The following is an 18,500-nucleotide window of genomic DNA, read 5'->3' on the forward strand; positions in this document are numbered from 1 at the left end:
AATCTTCGACAAAGCAGGAAAGAATATCCAGTGGAAAAAGGACAGTCTCTTGAATAAATGGTACTGGGAAAACTGGACAGCCACATGTAGAAGAATAAAACCGGACCATTTTTTGGCACCATACACAAAGATAAACTCAAGATGGATGGAAGACCTTACTGTGAGACAGGAATCCATCAAAATCCTAGGGGAGAACACAGGCAGGAGGTTCTTCGACCTCAACCGCAGCGACTACTTGCTAGATACATCTACAAAGGCAAGGGAGCAAAAGCAAACATGAACTATTGCAACTTCATCAAGATAAAGAGCTTCTGCACAGCAAAGGAAAAGCTCAGCAAAACTAGAAAAGGCAACCTATGGAATGGAAGAAGATATTTGCAAATGTCTTATCAAATAAAGGGCTAGTATCCAGGATCTATAAAGAACTTACCAAACTCAACACTCAAAAAACAATTTGTCCAGTCAAGAAATGGGCAGAAGACATGCACAGACATTTCTCCAAAGAACACATACAAATGGCCAACAAACACATGAAAAACTGCTCCACTTCATTCGGCATCAGGGAAATACAAATCAAAACCACAACGAGATACCACCTCATACCAGTCAGAATGCTTAAAATTAACAAGACGGGAAATAACAAATGTTGGCGAGGATGCGTGTGTCACCACTCACTGAATCAGAAAAATAGAATATTGCCCACACCCCAGAGATCTCTTCATGGTTCTCTTTCTTCCCTAAAGGAATTTACTATCTTGACTTTTATGGTGTTCATTTCCTTGTTTTCCCTTATAGTTTACCTCCTAAGGAAATACCCCTAAACAAATTATCATATTTTACTTGCTTTTGACCTTTATGTGTGTAATCAGATATTACTCTGTAATATTTGGCTTCTTTCCTCAGCATTATGTTTTTAAGATGTGTCGACGTTGCTGCAGGTTGCTGTAGTTAATTTTCATTGCTGTATAATATCCCATTGTATAAAAACATCATGTGTTTTTTATCTGTTCTACCATTAATGGACACTGGGTAGTTTTCATTTTGGGGCTATTAGTGATTCATGCTGCATTGGATTCTTGTACATGTACGCTGGTGCGTATAAGCATGCATTTCTGTAGCATTTTTCTGGAAGACGAATTGCTAGTTCACACTGACATGACATTTTACCATGCGATTTTCCAAAGTATTGAAATGCTCCCATTAACAGGAGAGGAGAATTCCCATTGTTCCATAACATTGGCAATATTTGTTATTGTCAGAGTTTTTAATTTTTGTCAATCTGATGGATATATAGTGTTATCTTACTGTAGAGTTTTAGTTTTGCATTTCCCCATGTTTGCAGGTTAATTTCAGCTAAACTGAAATCTGCTCTTTGAAACTTATGGGCATTTATGTATCTTTTAAAGAGTCTGAGATTAAAATGGCTACTTCAAAAATCAGAGTAACATGTTTTAAATATAGAATTAAAATATTAAGGTGTTCTATGGCTACCCTTATGAAGCTAACTCTGAAACACAGGTTTGATTTTATTCATGAAGCCTCAAGCGATTTGGATCCTGTTTCCATCTGTATTTCAAAGCTCATATTAAGCTACTTTTTGAACATTCCTCAGTCGATGATCTTTGTCCAAACCCAGTAAAAATACAACCAAAGCATAGCTAATGACTGCATCAGAGAATCTGCCCATTTTACCTACTTTGGATAAAGCTACAGAAGAATGAAGAAGACACCCTCAGTGAACTCAGCCCTCCTGTCCCTGACTCTGACTCTGATGTACCAGGACAGGGTGATGAGGATGAGAAGGTGAACCAGATGTCTGCTACCTCTCTCATCCCCAAGAGCTGACCCGGCTCAGCCCCAGGCCACCTGGTACTCAGACCTCAATCACTTCTCCGCACGTCCTTCAGGGAATCCATCATTATTTTGTGGTTGTTTTTTTATAAGCAGAAAATTTTATGGGGAAAAATGAAGAAGAGGATTTACATCATGCAATGTACCTACCACAGATGTTCACAGCCAACTTTTTGGCTCCCTGAAATTCTTTCTCTCAGGGCTGCTACCATAACCCTTCTCTCCTTTCCTACACGCATCCCAGTCTTCCTTGATGTCCTGGGCAATTCATTTCTACCCTCTAACTTGCATTCTCTGCTCAGAAATACAAAAGCCCTTCAATTCACATGACCCTACCCTTCAGAGAAGGCAATGCAGTTCTGTTAGCATCCTAACATGCTCTTGGGATTTTATCCCCCATCACATTACAGTTTATAAAATACCCCTCATAGCCACGGAGAATGTGAAGACAAGGTCTGATAAATACATCTTTGCCATCTTTTTATGTCAACTTCCAAAGTTGATCCAAACCTTTGATCCAAACCCATTAGCCTCACCACCACCACCCAGCCCTTGCCAGAAGAGTTAACATGAACTGACAGGAAGTGAGTGACTTCCAGTTGGCTTTGACCACCAGCAAATTGCCCAAAAGGCAAGTAAGAACATGAGGAAGCAGAAGCATGAATGATCCAGATGACGAGGCTCTGAGCTCTTAACACTCTGGGCCTGGAGCAGAACATCCAAGGCCTGATTGCAAGTTCTCTTGTCACTTTGCCTTCCCCTAAGTCTCAGGTTCCCTACCCTGGAGCACTGCAGTGCTGGCGGGGAGGCTCTGCTGCCGGAGGATCAAGAGCAGTGGAGAAAATGGACAGGTCTTCTGCTCTACGAGGTCTACGGACAGTCAGAAACAGTAGGTAGATGGTACTTTCTTGGTCAGTCAGGATGTGCTGAGCCACTGAGCCCAGCAGACGAGCTGAACCATGTATGTGCAGAGGCCCCACTCTGCTCACAGCATTGCTTGAAGCCAATGGGAGGCTTCAGAATTCTAGGCTAATTTGCCCCAAATCAATTTGCACAAAGACAATTCACAGCTCATCAGTTTGTCAAGAGGCCAATGTACTGAAAACTATTGGACAAAACTTTGAAAAGGGGTGTAAGGACATGGTGCTACCATCCTTGTGATCATTAGCTCTAGGGAGCCCAGGAAGGGTGGCGGGATGGGAGGTTCTCTCCAGTTACATGGAGCCCACCATCTGCAAGTCCTGCCTACTTCATCCCTTCCTAGGGTGGCAACCACAGGCAGCCAGGAGCTGGCCCCAGCAGTTCATTTCTGGTGTTCACGTGGACAGCACACAGGTTTGATTGTGGGACACTAGCTAGAGTGGGGGAAGGAGCAGAAACTTCCTGTATATACCAACACACACACACAGACACACACACACACACACACACACAGTGTGACTCCCAAAGGCATCACTGACTAGCCAGGTGACAGGGCATTCAGAGTATCAGGCATGTCTTGAACCACAAAAACGTTATTAATGATAGTAGGGGCAGGGGCAGGTATCTTTCTTCCAACACAATTCTCAAGTCATTTCTGTTGCTGGGCCACTTTGCCCAGCCTCCTTGTTATCCCTGTAACTGACAGATAGATGTCTACCATCTCAGGAGCTGGAGCAAAATGACTATTTTAGCCTCAATTCACATACTTGTCTGACTTTTTTGCAAAAAAAATATGCTTTTAAATCATCAGTTAATTGGTCTGCTTCCAGGCCTAAGAAATATTAAGACTCTAGGTTAGTTCTTGTATGGTTCATAGTTTATATTTGGACAAGGAGGAGGGTGGGATGAGAACTACAATATACCCATGATCCAGGTTCCTTTGTATCAACTATTTGCAACAACAGAATACTGCCTTATACCCAGGTGGTGCTGTATTTCACAAAGTATTTTCATAGCCACTGACTCATCTGTGGAACATTTTCCACATGCCTGTACTGTGAGCAGCAACATAGCAAAGGAGAAAGAGCTTTCCCTCTCAGGAACTCAGACCCCAGTTCAAATCTCAGCTTGCCAATTACAGGCTTCAAGACCATTGGCATAGCATTGAACCTTCCAGAGTCTCTGCTTCTCTGTCTCCAAAATGGAAATATAACCCAGTCTCGCTGGGTTGTGATAAGGGAAATGAAAGGAAGTATATAAAGCTCTGGCTACAATGTCCAACCTCTTGTACATGCTCACCTTGCCGTTACTCTTGTTTTTAAGTAAGTGTTGCCCTAGATGCTAGGATAGTAGAGATGAATGGGGCAATCTCTATTCTCAGGATGCTTGTTATCCACTGAGGGAAACAGACAAGCAAAAATAAGTATAATTGGGAGCTCCTGGTTGGCTCAGTGGGTTGAGCTTCCGACTCTTGGTTTCAGCTTAGGTGGTGATCTCATGGGTCGTGGGATTGAGCCCCCGCATAGAGCTCCATGCTCAGCAGGGAGTCTGCTTAAGACTCTCTCTCCCTCTGCCCCCCAAACCCCATTCAAGCACTCTTGAGCTCTTTCTCTCTCTCTAAAATAAATGGATAAATATTTTTAAAAAAAAGAAGTATAATGCTCTGTTGGCTACAATGGAAGTGTGGGAAGAAATACTACAGAAGGAGAATCTCCCAACTGACTTTTCTTGGGGCCAGGATAATAGCTAGTTGTAACTGTTTATGGAACTAACTTGGTGTGCCAGGCACTGTGTGAAGAGTTTTCCACACACTCACAGGTACTATGAGAGCTAAGTGTTGTAATTACCCCCCTTTACAGAGGAGAAGATGAAAGGGGATTAATTGGCACATAGCTGGAGTCAAGATTCAAATCCTTGGGTGGCTCAGTCGGTTAAGCATTTGCCTTTGGCTTGGGTGGTGGTCCTGGGGTCCTGGGATCGAGCCCCGCATTGGGCTCCCTGCTCAGCTGGGGAGTCTGCTTCTCCCTCTCCCTCTGCCCCTCCCCCTCCACCCCTACTCTGTCTCTCGTTTTTCTCTCTCTCAAATAAACACACAAAATCTTAAAAAGAAAAAAAAAAGATTCAAATCCTGGTCTGGCTTAGCTTTAGAAAGATATTTTAGAGTACCATAAAGGAGGAATAAAGTTCATCAGAAAGATAAATGGGGGTGGGGCAGTTGCCTAGCAGAGGGGACAACACAATCTGAATATTCTCAGCACAGCTCTGAGTCGTTGAGACAGTGTTCCTATCACTGTTTAACAGCCTGAGTCAATGTTAAATGATGTCATGGCCTTCCTCTAACAAACGGACACATGTCTGACATACAGTGCGTACTCCACACCTCACATTACATGCCCACAGCCCCGGGCTCACCCCTTTGCTTCTTTTTTGGCCCCTCCCACTGGACCGGGTAGCCCCAGGAGCTAGCACAGGCCCAGTCCATGTCAGGTGTGGTGAATATCTGCTGACCAGAATTGGGTCAATGCCTTGCACCTAGAATCTGGGCCTTCTAGCTTCCCCATAAGGGTTCTTTGCATAGCATCGAATGACATGGATGAGTGAGGATGCTGTGTGTGGTTCTTAATGCTTTGTAATCAGCCTGGACTCTTGGACCAACCCCATTTTCTTTCTTTTATGAATAGGGAGTAAGTTGTGGCACTCTCCGTGGAATGAAGATCAAGCCGGGTTCCATCGGGGAAGGCATCCCCCGCCTTCGACGTCCAGGTCTGGTCCTAAAGGCATTTGCTGGGTGCAGTTAGGGCTCAGCTGGGATTGGACAATTGTGGGACACCAGGTGACAGAACCAGCTGTGCCCACTCCACCCCACCCCCACCCCAGTTGTTGTCCTTCTTCCTCTCCTCCTGTTTTCCCGCCGATTTCCTGGGGAGGCTTCAGTTGAGAACTGCAGTATCCTGGGCATGAATGCTGCTCAGCCTGGCAGCCGGAAGCCTCATACACAACAGATGGGACCAGAGCACCTGGAGGGAGCCCTGGCAGCTCTCTCCATCAGCTGGTGCTTCTAGTTTTCCCTGATCTGTGTTTTCTAGCTTGAAGACACGTTTGCCACGTCTGCATGTCCATGAGACCAGTAGACCCATAACTTGGGTTTCACCACTTCCTGACTTCAAACTCTTCTGACAGCTGTAATCTATTTCCCAACAGGGCTCCTCCCCCCATTTATTCTCACCAGTGTCACACAAATAGTCCGGTACTGTGTGGGTGGGGCAGGCGTGTTGGGGTGACCCTGCAGGGTGGGATTCACACGCCTGTTGCTCCAGATCATTGACGACAAGGGCAACAGCCTGCCGTTCAACACTGAAGGCAACACTGGCATCAGGATGAAGCCCACCAAGCCCATTGGCCTCTTCATGGGCTACGAAGTAAGTGGTGATCCTCACCTGCCCACTTCCAGGCCCCCAAAACCCCTTCAGGGAGCAGTGTGGGTGCTAAGGGGGTGGATACAACTCCGCAACACGAGCCTTCTTCACACCTCCCTTCAGTCACTCCAACTCAATGAAGCCTCTTCTAACTAATCTCTAAGCTCCTAGTGTGTTCTCACATCCTTTCCTGTCCGAAACCGTCTGACACTTAAGTGCTGACAGGGTAGAAAGAAGCACCCTAGACTTGGGTTCCAATGATCTCTTTTTTTTTTTTTTAAAGATTTTATTTATTTATTTGACAGAGAAAGACACAGTGAGAGAAGGAACACAAGCAGGGGGCGTGGGAGAGGGAGAAGCAGGCTTCCCGCTGAGCAGGGAGCCCGATGTGGGACTTGATCCCGGGACCCTGGGATCATGACCTGAGCCGAAGGCAGAAGCCTAACGACTGAGCCACCCAGGCGCCCGTCCAATGATCTCTTGAGGTTGAGTATGCAGGAAGCTTTGACTGAGTTCAGATCCTACAGTCCCACTTACCAACAGGCTGTGCACAAATCTGTTAACCTTGCTGAGCCTCCAGAGAGGACAGTGGTGCCCCCACTTCACAGAGGAAGAAACTGCAGATTGGAAGCTTTGTATGTTTTCCCCACGTCAAATAAATGGCAGGTCTAGGATTCAAACCCACATCTTTTTGGTTCCCAAACCCTACGTAAGAAATCCAGGGATTACATAAAACTGTGACAGGCTCTAAGGAAACCTGAAACTCTTGACCAAATTCTCAGCTTCCAAGATTGTCAGGGGAGAGTGGACAGACCTTGAAGTTGATCTCAGACCCGTCTCCTTTCTCCACAGGAACAACCGTTGGTGTCCCTGTTGGCCTCACTCTATGCCTTGGGGGTGGGTGGTGCTGCTCCTTTTGTGCCATTATTGACCAAAAGCAAATAATGCAGGCCCTAGCCTTAATTCACAGTAGTACGATTTTAGGCTTGGATAAAAGAGAAAATAAACAGAGTAACAGATATATAGATCAGTGGTTCTCAACCCTGCCTGTATGTTAGAATCAGTTGAGAAGATTTAAAAAAATAATTCTTGGATCCAACCATAGAGATTCTGGTTAAATTAAACTGGGATGGTCCAGAGCAACATCAGTTTTTTTTTTAGTTGGAAATAACATATTTTATTTTACAAAGATGTCCTCCTCTATGCCCACACCTATGTAGATATATACCCCATTTCACATGCTCTCTTGACTATATGTTGTCACTCCTCCACTGAGATTTGTTTGCTTTTTTCCTTTCTTTTCTTTACTGAGGTAAAATATATAAAATTTACCCTTTTCACCATTTTTAAGCATACAATTCAGCAGCACTGAGTAAATCACAACATTGTACAGTTACCACCATGCATCTCCAGAAATTTTTTCCATCCCAAATGGAGACTCTGTTCCCATTAAATAATAACTCCCCCCTCCTCCTCATATCCCCAGCATTTGGTAACCTTTAATACACTTTTTGGCTTTAAGAATTTGCCTATTTTAGTTACCTCTATTAAGTGGAATTTTACAACATTTGCCCTTTTGTGTCTGGCTTATCTCACCTAGCACATGTTTTCAAGGTTCATCCATGTTGTAGCGTGTGACCAAATGTCATTTTTTTTCAGGCTGAATGGTATTGTATGGGTGTACCATATTTTGTATATCCATCAATTTCTTAATAGACATTTAGATTATTTCCATCTTTTGGCTACTGTGAATAATGCTGCAATGAACATTGGTGTGCAAGTATCCGTTTTGAGTTCCTGCTTTCACTTCTTTTGGATATATACCTGAAAGTGGAATTGCTGCATCATATGGTAATTCTATATTTAACTTTTTTTTGAAAGATTTTATTTATTTATTTGACAGAGAGAGAGAGACAGCGAGACAGTGAAAGAGGGAATATAAGCAGGGGGGAGTGGGAGAGGGAGAAGCAGACTCCACGCTGAGCAGGGAGCCTGATGTGGGGCTTGATGCCAGGACCCTGGGATCATGACCCGAGCCAAAGGCAGACGCCCAATGACTGAGCCACCCTGGCGCCCCTATATTTAACTTTTTGAGGAACTGCCAAAATGTTTTCCACAGTGGCTGCACCATTTTATATTTCTATCAGCAATGTACAAGTGTTCCGGTTTCTCCATATCCTTGCTAAACCTTGTTATTTTCAGGTTTGTTTGTTTGTTTTGTGTGTATAATAGTCATTCTACCGCATGTGATGTGGTATCTCATTGTGGTTTTGATTTTCATCTCCCTAATGACTAGTGATGTTGAGCATCTTTTCATGTGCTTATTGGCCATTTGTGTACCTTCTCTGGAGAATTGTCTATTCAAGTCCTTTGCCTATTTTTAAAATTGGGTTGTTTGTTTTGTTGTTGATTTGTAAGAGCTCTTTATATATTCTGAATATGAACCCCTCATAAGATATATGCTTTGCAAATATTTTCTCCCATTCAGTGCATTGTCTTTTCACTCTTTTGATAGTGTCCTTTCAAGTAAAATTCTAAAAATTTGATGAGGAACATTTTATCTATTTTTTTCTTTTGTTTCCTGTGCTTTTGGTGTCATAGTCAATAAATAATTGTCAAATCCAAAATCATGAAGACTTCCCCCTATGTTTTCTTCTAAGAGTTTCAGAATTTTAGCTCTTGTGTTTAGGTTTTTGATCCATTTTGAGTTAATTTGTGTATATGGTGTATAAGGTAACTGCATTCATTTGCATCTGAACATCTAAGTTTCTCAGTGCCATTTGTTGAAAAGATTGACTCTTCCCACTGAATGGTCTTGGCATTTTTGCCTAAAAGCCATTGACAATATATGTGAGGATTTCTTTCTGGGTTCTCTATTTTATTCCAATCATCTATGTGTCTTTTTTTTTTTTTATGCCAGTTTTGTATGGGTGTACCATATTTTGTATATCCATCAATTTCTTAATAGACATTTAGATTATTTCCAGTATAGTTTTGCAGTAAGTTTAAAAATCAGTAGTGTAAGCTCTTCTCCCTGGAAAGAAGAACTTTCTTCTCCCTTTAAAAGTTTGTCTTGGCTATCTGGGATCTGTCAAGATTTCATATGAAATCTATAGTTTTGCAGTAAGTTTAAAAATCAGTAGTGTAAGCTCTTCTCCCTGAAAAGAAGAACTTTCTTCTCCCTTTAAAAGATTGTCTTGGCTACTTGGGATCCGTCAAGATCTCATATGAATTTTAGGATGAATATTTCTATACCACTGAGATTTTGATAGGGAGTGCATTGAACCTGAAGATGGCTTTGGGTAGTATTGTCATCTTAATATTAAGTCTCCAATTAATACAGTATGTCTTTCCATTTATTGATACCTTCTTTCGTTTCTTTCAGCAAAAATTTTTATTTTTCAGTGTACAAGTCTTTCACTTTCTTGACTAAATTTATTCTTAGTATTATATTCATTTTGTTGCTATTCTAAATAGAATCATTTTTTAATTTCTTTTGTCCATATATAATTTTTTCTGTTTTTTAGTTCTTTGTTCATTTTTTCTCTTAGTTTTTGATCATTTAACACGTTTGACTTATTATTTCTTCCAAGTTTTTATTTAAATTCCACTTAGTCAACATACAGTGCAATATTAGTTTCAGGTACAGAATTTAGTGATTCATCACTTACATACATCAGCCAGTGCTCATCCTAAGGAGTGCACTCCTTAATCCCCATCACCTATTTCACCCATCCCCCTGCCCCCCCCTCTGGTTACCATCACTTTGTTCTCTACAGTTAAGAGTCAGTTTCTTAGCTTTCCCCTCTTTTTTCCCCAATGTTCATTTGTTTTGTTTCTTAAATTCCACATATGAGTGAACTCTAGAAATCAGATTCTCCCACTTCCCTGGGGGTTGAGGTTGCTGGGGTTTCATTGTTTTGTTTTTGATTTTGGACTGTTGAAGGCTATAGTAGTCCTTTGTTGTGGTACTTTTGCAGATTCTTTAAAGACTATTGTTTGTCATGTGTGATTACTGAGGTTTCTGATCCTTTAGCTCGTGTTCAGTTAATGTTTTGACAGAGATTTCCTTGAGGGGCAGGAGCTCAAATGAACAAAGAAAAACATCACCAACCAAAAAAGAAGAGAGAACAACCACTGTGCAGATTGGCTCTGTGCTGGGATACTCCTTCACCACTTAGCTGGACTTGCTCTGAGCCTAGGGATCAGCCTGAGATGAAAGCTTAAGGTTTTCTCAGGACTTTGCTGAGCATGCATCTTGCCCAGGCATGTTCATGGCTGTCTTAATTCCCCCATGCATATAGCTGTCTTGAACATCCTAATTTCAAAGACAAAAAACAAAAAACCCCCCAAAACTCACTCCAGCATCTCCCCCAGACCTTGATGGTCTATTGTATATCTCCACCCATAATCTCTTACTTCAGGCAACTTCACTTTTGTAGTTTGCCTGGTAGCTTCTATGAGCCGTGCTTGCTGCTTTTTTCTGAGTTACATAAAGTGAGTTCCTTGCACCTGTCCTTCAGGCAGCCCCCCAGATAGGTTAGAAAAGATGCACACAATAATCATTATTTTACTTTAAAACATCTGTTTTTTGGGGGCACCTGAGTGGCTCAGTCGTTAAGCATCTGCCTTCGGTTCAGGTCATGATCCCAGGGTCCTGGGATAGAGCCCCGCATCGGGCTCCCTGCTCCGCGGGAAGCCTGCTTCTCCCTCCCCCACTCCCCTTGCTTGTGTTCCCTCTCTCGCTGTGTCTCTCTCTGTCAAATAAATAAATAAAATCTTTAAAAAAAATAAAACATATGTTTTTTAAAAAGTTAATCGGTATCACAAATGGAAAACAGTATGATTTGCCAAAAACAGAAGGCAATTAAACTATAACTACAATGCAAACAAAACAATTTTTCTTGAATTCTAGCTAAACCCTGTTCCCACTAAAAGCTCCAGTCCTGAAACTTACTCTTGGTAGTTCCAGAGCTTTTAAAAACATGTCAGACAGTCTCCTTAATACAATCAGAACAATTGGAAGGGAACCTAAAATGGGATGTCATTCAATGTTTTTTTTTTTTTTTTTTTTTTCCTGGACCCTTTTCAAATCATTTCGTGTTTCATGAGAGGGATGATCTCAACACATTGCTTAGTGGTTGAGTACAAAGGCTGTGGAGCAAGAATTAAATTCAAATACCAACCCTACCACTGACCAGCTGAGTGACTTTGAGTGAGTTATTGTGCTTCTCTGAGCATTCATTTCTTCTGTTATGGCCTATAAAAATCTAGCCTCACATAAAACCTGCACATGAATGTTGAGAGCAGCTTTATTCACAATAGCCCCAAACTGGAAACAACCCAGATGCCCTTCAATGGGTTGACACCCAAACTGTGGTTCATCCATAACATGAAGTACCATTTAGCAGTAAATAGAACAAAGTATTGATGAACATAAGAAGCTGGATGAATTTCCAGAAAATTATACTGAGTGAAAAAAATAAAAACAGAGCTAGTCCCAAAAGATTACATACTATAGGATTCCATTTATGTAACATTCTTAAAGTGACAAAATTATAAAACTAGGGAATAGATCAGTCCCTGTCAAGGGCTTAGGGATTTGGAGGGAGGGAAAAGATGAGGGAGATGGGTGTAGATATAAAAGAGCAACACAGGAGATCCTCAGGATGACGGGAGTCTTCTGTAACTTGACTCTGGTGGGGGATGCACATTTGATAAAATACACGTAGACACACACAAAAAAGTAAAAGTAAACTGGGAGATCTAAGTGAGATTGGTGGACTGTAGCAATGTCAATATCCTGGTTGTGATATTGAACTGTAGTTTTGCAAGATGCTACCATTGGAGAAAACTGAGTAAGTGGCACACAGGATCTCTCTGTGTTATTTCTTATAACTGCATGCAAATATATAATTGTCTTTTTAAAAAAGATTTATTTATTTATTTGAGAGAGAGAGAGAGAACATGTATTCATGCATGTGTGCATTAGTTAGGGAAGGGGTGGAGGGAGACAGAGAATCTCAAGCAGGCTCCATGCTGAGTGCAGAGCCCTACACAGGGCTCGATCTCACAACCCTGAGATTATGACCTGAGCAGAAATCAAGAGTTATCCGCCCAACCGAATGAGCCACCCAGGTACCCTGCAAATATACAATGATCTTAAAATAAACAGTTTAATTAGAAAAATAAAAGCCTTGTAGGTTTTCTGGGAGGATGAGATGATGTAGTATTTTGGGAAGGAAATTCATTTAACAAAAGTTTATTGACACCTCTCATTTGTCCAGGCACTATGTGAATGCTAAGCTGAGAACAAGTAAATAAAATACACAGGGTCCATGTTCTAGTGGAAATTTTGTTATACTAGAGTGCCACACAAAAGTGAGTTGTTACTTTAAGAAATTATCCTTAAAATTGGCTCAATATTGTTCACTAATTGACAAGTAGTGTTCATTGAGTACTTGGATATAATGAAAATAGACTCAGAGAGATTACAAAACTTGCCCAGGTGCCAAGTAGAGCCAGGAGCGGGATCCAGACCCAGATCTGAGCACCAGGTTGTGGCTCATCATCTCTAAACTCATTGCCTTCAACAAAGGGGTATTGTTGTCTTTGCAGGACAACCCAGTAAAGACAGCCGAAGTGGCGTGTGGGGACTTTTACAACTCTGGAGATAGAGCAACTATGGATGAAGAGGGCTACATCTGGTTCCTGGGGAGGAACGATGACATCATCAATGCCTCTGGGTAGGTATGGCTGACCTGAGCCGGGAGGCATCACCCTCACATGCCTCATGGGATCTAGCTTGTTCTGACATTCATCCAAGCTTGGTGATGGTTAGCTCAGTCTAACTCTGAACAGAGCTCTGTCCGTGGGGCCCTTTTCTGGGGATACCTGTGTACCTCCCCCAAGCCCTGCATCCAGAAAAGTCTATCAAAATGTAGTTCAAGAGGTCTGCAAGGCGAACCATAATGAGACATTATGCAATTTAAGGAATTTGGAAGGAAGACGTTACTTAGGCCCTTTTTGGTTGAGGAAGCTTCCTCTATGTTTGGCTCCTCTAATGGGACACAACAATCACTGAAAATTTTAATAATAGATAACAACAACATAAACCTTTATGAGGCACTTACTATGGGGACGCACACTCTGCAGTGCTTTATATAACCCAGCTCTCAATGCTAGAAGGTAGATGCAATTTTGCCATTTTACAGATGAAGGAACTGGGTTACTGACTAGTGAATAAAGTTCCTTAAAGTTTCAAAGAGTGCTGGGTACAACCAAGATTTACCAAAGCTGTCTGGCTCCAAGTCAGTCGTCCCTAAACCTTAACGTGATTTGGAAGAAAAAAAAAATGACACATTGTACCAGAGTAACAAGTTCTCTTGGATATTTCAGGGAAGTTGAGTGTGTTTACCTTTTAAATTTCTAAAACATGCTAATATAATGGGGAAGAGTATGCAGAATTTGCATGAATGTTTAAGATAAAGGCCGAGGCTTCTACTAGGTTTCATGCCAAGGGAAGCTGCTTGAGCCCAGCCCCAGAGCTCGGGGAGGACTAAACATTCACCCTCCTCCCTGAGCAGAGACAGTGAGGTGAGAAACTCTGGGGAGCATGTGAGTGTTGTATTTCTCAGCACGGAGTGCCCATTCTTCACGTTTGGGGCCCATGACAGAGCCAGGGCACAGGTATCTGGCTTCCTGTGACAGTTATCCTATGTGACAAGGGACGAGGTGACCCTCCAAAACATGAGACTTGAGGGCCTGGGTCACCCGGCCCTGGCAGCCACTCAGAAACCAAGGAGCCATTGATCCTGCAGGTACCGCATCGGGCCCGCAGAGGTGGAGAATGCCCTGGCCGAACACCCGGCTGTGGCTGAAGCAGCTGTGGTGAGCAGCCTGGACCCAATTCGAAGGGAGGTAAGGAGGAGGACACAGAGGTCATCGTGTCTGTGTGTGGGCACCAAGGCAGGTGCGGGGAAACCTTCCTCACGGTCCTGTCTCTCCAACCTTGGACCTAGGGTGGAGGGGGGCCCCCCCGGGGTGTGCATGTGCATTTACACTGTGTGGCCACCAGAGAGCAGTGTGGCCTCAACCATGTGTGACAGAACATGATGCTTGTGAGTGTGGCTTGCAGCTGGGGCTACTGCTGCCCATCTCCTAATTTCTGAGCCCTTCCTACCTGCCGGCTCATTTCACCCCCCTCACAGCAACCTCATTAATTAAGGACTCTGAGACCCTTTTTTACAGGGAAAGAAACAAGCATAAGGAGATTAAATAAGTTGCCTGATCACAAAGCTGTTAAGTGGTGGAGCCAGAATGGGAATCTGAGCAGTCTGGCTCCAGAGCAAGCATTCATTGATTCACTGTGTGCTGAGCACCTACTCTGGACAAGGCCCTGTGCCCTGTAGAAGCGACATGAATAATAGGAACGCAGTTAATCACCACCATTGATGTAATGCCCACAGAACTCTACCTACAATAATAGTGAAAATGATGATGATAATGATAGGAATAAAAATCAGTTGAAACGAGCTTCGTGGTTTATATGAATGATCTCGATGAATCTTGAGAGCCATGCCCTGAGGAATGAAGCCGTGCTGTCCCCACATCAGAGAAGGACATGGAGGCTGAGGGAGGTGAAGTAATTTTCCAAGGCAGAGAGTAGAAATTGGAAGTATGGACACTGGTCCTGTTCTTTTCCAGGGGCTCAACTGTCAACTTGTTTTTCCATTTACTTAATACACATTGACTTTTTAGACTCTACACTTGGTTGCCACTCCCCCTGAGCCTCCACTCTGGTTCTGTGCTGCAGGTGGGGAAGGCATTTATTGTCCTGACCCCGGAATTCCTCTCCCATGGCCGGGACCAGCTCACCAAGGAGCTGCAGCAGCATGTGAAGTCAGTGACAGCCCCGTAGAAGTACCCCAGGAAGGTGAGTGAGGGCAGAGGGATGGGGTCTGGTCCCCTCCAGTGGGCCCTGGGCTCTGCTGCCCCAAATCTCCTAGGGTCGCTGAGGTGAAGCTGATGTAGCCCATGGAATGAGCATTTTTCTCTACCGAAGAAGCATTCAACTTAGGGGTTTAGGGGAGATCCATCTTAATCCTGGAAACCTCTATCCTGTGTCAGAAAACAAAAAGGCTGACAAAAAACCTACAGAAAAAAATCAGCCAAGAGCCTAGAAATATCCAAGAAGGTTATTTGAAATCTTTCACAATGTGAAAAAGACATTCAAGTCAACAACTGCCACACTTGTAAAAAACATTATTTGTAGTAAGAAATATATTCTAAATTGAAGCCCAGTACATATATAGATACATAACAAACAAAAGTTAACAAAATAATATTTATTGTAGCATAAAATACATTCTGAGAGGTTTTTTTTCTACCTCATTTGTTTTCAGTGCCATGTGCGAACTATGAAAATGTCCAACAATAGAGAAATGATTAAATTATTCGTGGTAATTAATGCTGTCCTATAATTTAAAAAGATGATGCAGATCTCTTATTTGTAACATAAAAAACATCACAAAAATATATTATTAAGAGAAAAAAGCAGGCTGTGAATAAATATACATGTTATCTGACTTGTTGAAAAACCACGTTTGCAAGGATACATGGGTGAAAAATTTAACGTGTCTTTCTTTTGTAATAATACATTGCTGTGCTTTCTGAGTGTTTACCCAAAGGTAGATAGCTAATATTTATTGAACATGTGTGCCAGGGGCTGGACTCAAAGCTCTACATGTATTATTTCATTTAATCCCCCCAAACCTGAGATGGCATAAGCATCCATTTGACAGACTGGAAATGGGGGAGGCTGAGAGACTCACAGTAAATTGCCGGAGGTTGGACTGAAGAAAAGGGCAGAGCTGAACTCAAAGCCAGTGTATCTGAAAACAGAGTTCGTCCTTCACATGTAAGGCTCTGCTGCCTCCTAGAGAGTAGACTGGAGGCTGCATGCCAGTTAGGATGGGCTGATGTTACTGTGAGGAACTAGGAGCCCCTCGTCTTAGTGGCTCCTACTAGGGAAGTATCTTTCTTGCTCCTGCCACATGTCCGCATGGTCTTCCTGGGACCAGGATAAAGGAGCACCCACCATAGGTAACTGCCAGGTGCTAGAAGAGATGGCCAGAGTGGATGCCAGACCTAGTTGTCCCAAGTGTTCTGTTCGAGGTGGCACGCCTCACTCCCACTCACATCTCACTGGTCAGAGCACGTCACAGGGCTGCATCCAACTTCCCGGGTCAGGGGACACCCTGACATGCCTTGGTGGAGCCTATTGGGGCCACCACATGGTGCCAGCCCGTCTGGGGGACTGTGCAGGGGCAGAGGAGGAGCCTGGGGCATTGGTAAGAAATGACAGCAGGACTAAGTTGGGATGGGTTTGCTTTATCCTTGACCAGGTGGAATTTGTCTCAGAGCTGCCCAAAACCGTCACGGGCAAGATTAAAAGAAGTGACCTTCGGAACAAGGAGTTTGGTCAGATGGAATCAGCAAAAGCCTCAGAAACCACTGTGTCTTCTTCGCCACATCCCTGGCTGCCTCAGTTTCCTCACTATGGGGAGGGTGAGGAGGGGAGTGTTGGACATTGATTTTAAGAGCATCAGGAGTGCTCACATTCCAGCATTTTTGTTCTTTTAAATTACTATCCGTTACTCTCCTGCTTCCAAGTCCCCGAGTGAGCGCCCAGTATGTGGCTGGGGTAATGAACTGACATCAGCATCCAAGGGGACTTGTGTTGTGCTTTTATTCTGTGAATGAACCAGTGCTAAATGCTGTCCCTCCATGATTCTCCCCAAGCCCCATTGGAGAGGACTCTGGGGCCAGATTCTCCCCCCTGGTTCCAGGGGCCCTGGGTGACTCCTTTTGTCTGTTCAACAAGCACAACACAGAGGTCTGAGGAGGGACCCTTCCTTGGGCCCAGGTGTCCACCTCTGCCTGGCTTGCCCATGCCCTGCTGGAGGGTGAGGTCAGGGCCAGAGCTAGTGAGGTGGCTGGGGAAGGGGGAAGGCGCCGAGGGCAGCCCAGCCTGGTGATTCCACTTGCCTGCCAGACCATTCCTCTCCGTTCCATCCAGCATCCCATGGACCTGCTGCCTCTGTATGCTGCTGCTTCCAGGTCCCAGCCTGCACCAGCTTAGGTGTGGGAGGGATCTGCCCTGTGGGGACCCAGGAATCCTGCAAGACTCCTCCAGCCCTTTCCGGGGTGCCCGATCCCCCATTCCTTCCATGGAGCCCAGGAGCTCCGTTCCCCAGCCCTCCGTAGGGTCCCCCAATCACTCACCCTTCCCCAGGGCCCAGGAATCCCTCAGCCTCCCCAGGGGCCCGGAGCTCTCCCCGCACTTTAGGAGGTCCTCCTGCCATCTGGAGACCGAGAGATGATGTGTGCAAAGGGCAGGGCTTAGCACAGGCCTGAAACAGGAGGGACCTGTGCTTGTCACCAGTGTCGCCTTTAACAGCTGTGAGACGTGAGGCACCGCATCTGGGAAGGCACTTGCCCCATGGAGATGATGCTGCTCATGTCCATAGGTGCTCAGCACGTGGCTTCCTCTTGTCCTCAGCACAGTTATGGACACAGGCTTGGACGCCCCCAGCTCACTGAAGGAAACCAGCCCAGGGTCACACAGCTGGTAAGCAGCACAGCTGGATGTCACACTCTAGGCTCCCGGCCCTGTTTCCAGGGGCCACGAAGGGCTTCGTAGACGGGAGGCTGACGCTGGCTTTGGGGACACTTCCTCACCTCCACGAGTGATCTCACCTGTTCGAGGCCCCCAAACTCTGTTCACTGCTTCTTCTTTCCCTGCTCCCTGTTCCACTTATAATCAGGGTGACCCCGGCCATCCTTCCTGGAATTCCCTAGTCCCCCTTAGAGGCTGGGCCTCTCTCCCGTTCACTTTTGGGCTAGTCTGACTCCACCCCTTCTGTAGCTGGTCTCTCCTTCTATAACCAGGACCGCGCAACTCTGGGGCTCTGGAGGCGGGCAGCAGCCTCTCAACAGAATTTCATACAAATGTTTTGCTCTCCTTGTTTTGTTTTTGTTTGCTTGTTTTTTATGGTTTCTTTATATTTATGTTCAAGATACTGCGTTCCTATTTTAGCAGTGCTAAAATGGTTCCTGTTGACAAGAAATTGACACAATAAGTGGTGGTTTGTAGAGCATTGATTTTCAGCTGCCTTGGGCCTGAATGAGTTGGGGAAACATTGTGTTAGTCCTAGAGAGAAACAGTTTAGGAAGTTCGGCTCAGGACAGGGCCCAAGAGAGATGATCACAGGGGGTTTGTCTAGTCACCTGGGTCCCTGGCCCTGCCCA

At 44.3% G+C, this 18,500-nt stretch overlaps 1 protein-coding gene across 1 annotated transcript in view; it reads left to right on the forward strand.

Annotated features, from left to right (window-relative positions):
* Positions 1–18,500, forward strand: part of LOC144382047 (uncharacterized) — a 38,841-nt gene that overhangs the window by 4,980 nt on the left and 15,361 nt on the right. The window contains exons 3-9 of the mRNA XM_078074032.1: positions 5,454–5,535; positions 6,090–6,191; positions 7,848–8,039; positions 12,807–12,934; positions 14,009–14,108; positions 15,004–15,123; positions 16,595–17,820. Coding sequence (XP_077930158.1) covers positions 17,759–17,820 — 62 coding nt within the window. The 5' untranslated portion in view covers positions 5,454–5,535; positions 6,090–6,191; positions 7,848–8,039; ... (2 more) ...; positions 15,004–15,123; positions 16,595–17,758. The remainder of the gene's footprint in view (positions 1–5,453; positions 5,536–6,089; positions 6,192–7,847; positions 8,040–12,806; positions 12,935–14,008; positions 14,109–15,003; positions 15,124–16,594; positions 17,821–18,500) is intronic.

This window comes from Halichoerus grypus, chromosome 6 (genome assembly GCF_964656455.1).
Source record: "Halichoerus grypus chromosome 6, mHalGry1.hap1.1, whole genome shotgun sequence".
Lineage (NCBI taxonomy): Eukaryota > Metazoa > Chordata > Mammalia > Carnivora > Phocidae > Halichoerus > Halichoerus grypus.